Raw genomic sequence first — 7225 nt, forward strand, 5'->3', positions numbered from 1 at the left:
AGTTTCACTTACAGATGCAGGGTTTTTTATGAGGCAAGCAGGGTTAAGTGACTTGCCTAGGGTCACACAGCTGGTAAGTGATTGAGTGAGGTCAGATTTGAACTCAGGTCCTCCTGACTCCAGGGCTTGTGCTCTATACCATGTAGCTGCCACCCCCCAAGATGTGGGTTTTTTTGTTTTCTTTTTTTTTTTTTTCCTTTTTGGAGGGCAGTTGGGGTTAAGTAACTTGCCCAAGGTTACACAGCTAGTTTTTTGTGTGTGTGTGTGTGTGTGGGTGGGTGTTAAGTGTCTGAGGCCAGAACCGAACTCAGGTCCTCCTGTCTGGGCGGGGGCTCTTACTCACTGGCCACCTAGCCGCCCCTCCCCCAGATGTGTTTTAAGAAAGTTTACATGGTTGGATGTGCAGGATGGATTAAAGGGGAGGAGACTAGAGGCAGAGAGGACAGGTTACAAGGCTATCACAATGTAACAGTGATAAGGCATTGGACTGGAATGGTGGCAGATGGGAGTGGAGAAGGGGGCCTGGCTCAGCAGAGAGCTGAAGTTATCAGTGTCAGGACTGACTGAGTTTAGGGGATGAAGGAAAGGGTGGAGTCATCGTCTTTACCCTCAGGAAACAGACATTCAAAGAAAGGACTGAAGCTAATATAAGCAGCTGATGTCACGGAATTTCCAAATTGAAAGGGATCTTCTAGTCCAAACTAGAACTGAATAGAAATATTCCTGACCACAACTCACCAAGTGGCTGTCCATCCTCCACTTGGAGAACTGCGAAGAAGAGACACGCACTACTTCCCGAGGCAGTCTATTGCATTTGAAGATGGCTCCAATGAATAATGAGGGAGTTATTCCTTATAGTGAACCAAAAACTGCCTCTATACAACTTCACCCATTGTTCCTAGTTCTGCCTGCTGGGCTCAAGCAGACAAATCTAATCCTGCTTCCCACAGCATGACAGCCCCTCACATACTTAAAGACAACCATTATGTGTCTCTCCCCCAGCCCCACCCCCATGACTTCTCTTTTTCATATTAAATTTCCCTAGTTCCTTTAGCCAACAAATCAACCAATTGGTCAATCAATCAATCAACATTTATTAAGCACCAAATGTATGCCAGGAACTAGGGATACACATAGAATAAGTGAAAAAATCCATAAGGAGCACCCATCTACCTCGGGGAGGAATTCCAGTCCCCTCACTCTTTGGGTTTCCCACCTCTAGATATTCTCATGCTTGACTAAAGGGTTTTCCCTAAAGGGTCACACCCAGAAATGAGCAGAAGTGGTCTGGCAAGGAGAGGATGCAGTGGAATGATTGTCCTTGTTCAGGGCGCCATTTCTATTCATGTTGACGTCTTTGTGACTGCTTTGTCACACTGCTGTGTGACACTATTTGCACTCATGATGACAAAATCATAATCATAATAATCCCCCATGTTACTATAGAACTTAAATGCCATCATCACTGAAAGAAGGGAATATGCATTGATTTGGCACCTACTATGTGCCATAGAAGGAACTTGGCTAACAATTCTGCAAATATTGTATCATTTTTTCCTCATAACAACCCTGCAAGGTCAGTGCTATGATCACCCCCACCTTACAGTTGAGGAACTAAGGCAGACAGATGAAGTAATTATCCCAGGGCCACATAGCTAGTATTATTCGCCTCTGAAGTCCTATGTGGAAGGAAAATAGGCTTTCAGATTAGAGGATCTAGATTCAAATCCTAACTCTGACAATCACAGTCTCTGAGACCTTAGACAGATCTCTTGCTCTCCCTGAGTCTCAGTTTTCTCATTTGTAAAATGAGGGCTTTGGCTTACATAGCCCCTGAGTTCTCTTCTACCTTTTCATCTACAAAGCCATAATCCAAGATCCAAATTGGAAAGAAGGGCTATGGAGTCAGAGGATACCAATCCCACCTTGGACACGACCTCTGTGACTGTGGACAAGTCACTTGTATTCTCCCTCAGGACTCAGTTTCCTCCTCTGTAAAATGAGGTCAAATGAGGTGGTCTCTGAGGCCCTTTCACCAGCCTAGATCCATTGTCTTACTCCATGCCTTGTTATGGTGGGTTGAGGACCCTGTGAACTTGGAACATAAGTTCTAGCTGATTCTACCAAGCTGAGAAGGTGTCAAGAAAGGGCCCAGCCCAACTAACTATGAAGAGATTTATCACCAAAGACAGGTTTCTGGGTGATAGTTTTTTTCAGCCATGGCACCTCTTGAAGTTTGCCTACCAAGGCATCTAGGGCTTGAGGCCTATGTTGGTAGGGTGAGTACCCACCCCAATGACTCAGGGATCCTTGAAGAAAGCAGCAGTGATAACAATAATTAATACCAATAATAACAGGCTTGTGTATGGCACTTAATGTGAGCAGAGTGTTTTACAGGTGTTATTTCATCTAAGCCTCAATAAAACCCTGTGAAGTACAGCAAGTATTTGTTAGCCCTGTTTTTCAGATGAGGAAACTAGGGATCAGAGAGGTAATGTGACTTGCTCATTCATGGTCACACAACTAACAAGTGCCGGAGGAAAGATTTGAATCCAAGTCTTAGTCCAGCACTCTATTATAAAATGAGATAATATTTGTAAAGCACATGGTAGGCATTTAATAAATGCTTATTTCCTTCCTTCCTATTATTAGATAGATAGATAGATAGATAGATGGATGGATAGATGGATGGATAGAGAGATGGAAGGATTGATAGATATTTAGATGGATAGATGATATAGACATATATAAGCACATAGATGCATAGATAGATACATAAACAGATAGGGATGAATCAATGGATAGACAGGTGATATAGATAGATACATAGATGCATAGACAGATAGACAAATAAATAGATAGACAGATAGAAACTGTATTCTAAATACAAATCTGGACCAAACAACAATAAAAACAACTAATCAACAAAAACAGTACTCCTGAAAGGTAGTAGATTTAAAAACCTATGTCTGTCCTATTACAAATAAGTGTTATAATGGTTATTGAAGAATATAAAGCTGGAAATCGGAACATAAACTAAGGAAATTTAGAATATGAGTAAAATTGGGGACCAAATGGTTAGGCTTTAAAAAATGTAATTAATAATATTTATCTGGCACAAAATAATAGTAACAGCTTGTATATCAATAGGGCTTTCAGATTTGTTTATAAGACCCTTTCTTTACAACATCCCTGGAAGATGGGTACTATAGTGGCAGGTGAGGAAGCCGCTGATTTAAGAGTTTAATAACCAACTTCAAACCTTTATTATTTGAGGAAGGATTTGAACTCAGAACTTCTAACTCCAGGTTTAAAGCTAACACATGTAGGAAAGGAAAGGTGTTGAGTGGTGCACTGGAGGAGGGAGGTTTTTTCATGTTTGTGGCAACAGTGTGGGACAGTGGGGTGAGCACTGAATTGGGGAATCAGAAGGTCCAAGTTCTAACCTGGGCTTTGTATTTGTAAGATCTGTGTTACATGAAGCAACTCAATAAATGTTTTTGAGCCAATTTTCTCATTTGTAAAAATTAGTTTGGGGTTAAATGATCTCTAAGGATCTTTCCAACTCAAAAGCCTATGAATTTTCCTAAAGCCTTTGCAGTGTTTGGCTAGGAACTGGGTTTGGGGTAGGGTGTGTCAACAGATGTGAAGGGACAGCCTTCCAAGCTAACTCAACCTAATTCTGCCATCCGCACGTCTCTTATTCCCCCTCCTTTTTCCCCCTCCATGATCCCCACCCCAAGGAATGAGCCAGGATTAGGCGATTGGTGTGAACCTGTCTGCCAAATTGTGTTGGAATGCCCTCTGCTGGCTTTGAATAAAATGGGCTGAATCTATGGCCTCAGGTTTTCTAGCAAGCAGAGACTCAGGCATAATGAGGGGTTGGGGACTTAAAACCCCTCAGCTGTGGAAGTAAAGGTCAAATTATTTTTCCCAAAGTCACTGGTACTGACCAGCATATCATCTGTTTATTAAGTTACATTTAACATAATGATGGAGTCCAGGTCAACTCTGGACATTTCTCCCCACCATTAACCCCCTTCCTGCTAAAATGGATTAATGCCTTATAGACAGAGATACCTTCCAGGTTTTGGATTATCAGGCCTGGATCATAGGATTCTGATTCAGAATCAGAAGGGACCTTAGAAAGGTCATTGAAGCAAAGCCCTTAATTTTATAGTTGAAGAAACAGGCACAGAGAATGAAGTGATTTGCTTAGGGTCAGACAGCTGGGATTCGAACCTAGGCCTTCCTGACCCTAAGGCCAGTACTCTATCCACTCCACCAGGCCATCTTTTTTTTTTTTTTAAAGCAATAGGGGTTAAGTAACTTGCTCAAGGTTACACGGCCAGTTATTTCTGGGTGTGGTGCTGAGTATCTGAGCCCAGGATTCATTCCAGGTCATCCCGACACTGGAGCTGGTGCTCTTACTCACTGAGCCACCTGGCCGCCCCCACTAGGCCATCTTTTGAATCAGTGCCTGAGAAGTTGGTGGATTCTTTTCCTACAGAAATTTTTAAACTAAGCTTGGGTGAGTTCTCTCTAGAGTCAGGGAGATAGATAGAGGTGAGCCTCTTGGGGTCTGTTCTGGCTCCGAGATCTTCAAAGGGGTTACTGTGAGTTTTAGGACCCAACTTACACACATATAGTGAATGATGACTTTCTCCAGCATCTTTTCTGAGTCAAGGAGATCTGTGAGGTGGGTAGCAGCATGATAAAATGGAGAAAGCATTGGATTTGGAGTCTAACTCATCTAGCTGGGTGACCTTAGGCAATCCACTTAACCTCTCTGGGTCTTCCTTTGTCTGTAAAATGAGGAGGGGTTCACTAAATGTATGATCCTAAGGCCTAAGGCAGGTTCTTCCAGTAAGTGCCAAGATTGTGTGTTACTTTTTCCAGGATGAGAGAGGGAAACAAGGGATTTTGTGGAGGGGCCATGGGTTTCAATGGTTGGGGTGCTAGTGAGAAGCATAGAATAATCTCTGCACAATCCACTGGTCTTTGGATGGAATTAAGGGGATATCCTCTTGCCTCCCTTACAGGTCGCACACTTGGTTCTGGGGCCTTTGGACAAGTAGTGGAGGCCACAGCCCATGGACTGAGTCACTCCCAGGCCACAATGAAGGTGGCCGTCAAGATGCTGAAATGTGAGTTTCTCCTTCTCCCTTTTCCTTTAGCCTCCTTAATTTTTCCCCTCTCCCTTTACTTTTTGTTGACCTCTTTTCAACCACTTCCCTACCTTATTCCTCTTACCTACTGGTCCTTTTGTTCTTCCTTCCTTTCTCGCAGGAACCCCTTCCCATTCTAACCCACCTCTCCTATCCCCCTTTCTTGCTCATGGTGTGGGGAGGGCAGGTTTAGGGTCCCCTCTCTTGTGCAGAGAAGCAGCCCCCATCCCCACTCCCATCCACCATGGCTCTGGGAGGAGCTGATGTAGTAAGTCCTTTCTGGGGACTATTTTTTCCAGTCATACTAGGTGTGGGGCCAGGAAGAAGCTTTCTCTGGGAATGGGGAGATTGGGGTAGGGTAGCTCAAGCCCACTTACAGGAACTGATTGTTAATTTTTTTTCTTTTGCTTTTTGGAGGGGCAGTTGGGGTTAAAGTGACTTGCCCAAGGTCACACGGCTAGTTTTGTGTTAAGTGCCTGAGGCCGGATTTGAACTCAGGTCCTCCTGACTCCAGGGCCGGTGCTCTATTCACTGTGCCACCTAGCAGCCCTGGATTGTTAAATTTTTAATGTCAGCATTTACACCCTGGAAACCTGCAAATCACTTAATGATTTTTTGTTTTGTTGATCGTCTAGCCTGAAGAAAGTGGAGAAGATGTAAATAATGCATTATATTAAAAGTGTATTGTGGGTTCAGTTTTTTTTTTTTCTGGAGAGCTGGTTGTTTTATCAGCCCTGGCTTGAGGTGACTATCTCAGAAAGGGCCCTAATGCCTGGGTCTTAGCTATTTTGTTCTTCTCCTCCCTACCCCCAAACCTTTTGTCTCAGCCACTGCCAGGAGCAGTGAGAAGCAGGCCCTTATGTCAGAACTGAAGATCATGAGCCATCTCGGGCCCCACCTGAACATTGTCAACCTGCTGGGAGCATGCACCAAAGGAGGTAATAGCACCTTGCCCCCTACCTGAGGCCACAAAGCCTAGAGGACCTGGGGCATTCCCTGGCAGACCGAAAGAACCAAATTCAAAGGATCACATTAAGTTCCTACTAGAGTCTTAAATGTTCCTCTAAGGAATGTCATTCAAAGAATCATCAATACTAACAGTAGTCTGCCCAGAACCTTATCCTTAGCCTGCCCTTGTAAAGATTTTCCCAGCCCATCTGGGCTTTGGCTGTACCATACCCAGAATTCTTGTCTTGCATTGTATCAGCAAAGAGGCTCATAGAATAGAGCTAGATACAACTTTAGAGGTTGTTGGGCCCAACTCCCTCATTTTACAGATGAGGAAACTGAGGCACAGGGAGGTTAAGTGATTTGCCTAAGGATACACAGCTGATAAGTAGATAGAACTTGAATCCAGGCTCTTTTGATGGAATGCATGCTGCCCAGGGATGTTGCCTGGAGTAGAAAGCAAGAAAGGACCCCTGGGACAGACCCAATGGGGAGGAAAAACAGACTGAACCTGCTGTTGGTGAGTTAGGGAAAAGGTAAAATAATTGGGAATAATTTTTGGAGGAAGAAATCCTAAATTTTTACCAAAAGGAGTGGAGACCTATGGTAGAGTGCCCCCAAATCTACACATACATACTCATAAACACACACATACCCTCACAAACATACTCATGCACATACACATACTCACAAACGCACACACTAATGAACACGCTCTCATACATATACACACATATGCACATACATACATACATTTGTGAAAATAGAAACACATCTGTGAACACACAATCCTGCACACACACATGCACACAAGCACACACACAAACTCCTATCTCCCCCAGGCCCCATCTACATCATCACAGAGTACTGTCGTTATGGAGACCTTGTGGACTACCTACATCGAACCAAGCACACGTTTCTGCAGCATAGCCCTGAGAAAGGCGGGCCTTACCAGGCCTCAGAGGTCCTGGACCATCCTGACCATCAGTTGCACAGGTGACTCATATTTCACATCCCTACCCTCAAGGAAGGTTGGCTTCCTTCCTATTCTATCCACCACTACCACCACCCTTCTCTCAGCTCAGATCCTGCTGTCCTTGCTCTGTGCA

At 44.0% G+C, this 7225-nt stretch overlaps 1 protein-coding gene across 1 annotated transcript in view; it reads left to right on the forward strand.

Annotated features, from left to right (window-relative positions):
* Positions 1-7225, forward strand: part of PDGFRB (platelet derived growth factor receptor beta) — a 48858-nt gene that overhangs the window by 20442 nt on the left and 21191 nt on the right. The window contains exons 12-14 of the mRNA XM_069102730.1: positions 5043-5147; positions 5996-6106; positions 6959-7112. Of these exons, the coding sequence (XP_068958831.1) occupies positions 5043-5147; positions 5996-6106; positions 6959-7112 (370 nt within the window). The remainder of the gene's footprint in view (positions 1-5042; positions 5148-5995; positions 6107-6958; positions 7113-7225) is intronic.

Source organism: Petaurus breviceps, unplaced genomic scaffold, assembly GCF_028583685.1.
Source record: "Petaurus breviceps papuanus isolate PSGF00001 unplaced genomic scaffold, PetGlider_PUasm1.0 551, whole genome shotgun sequence".
In the NCBI taxonomy this organism is placed as follows: domain Eukaryota; kingdom Metazoa; phylum Chordata; class Mammalia; order Diprotodontia; family Petauridae; genus Petaurus; species Petaurus breviceps.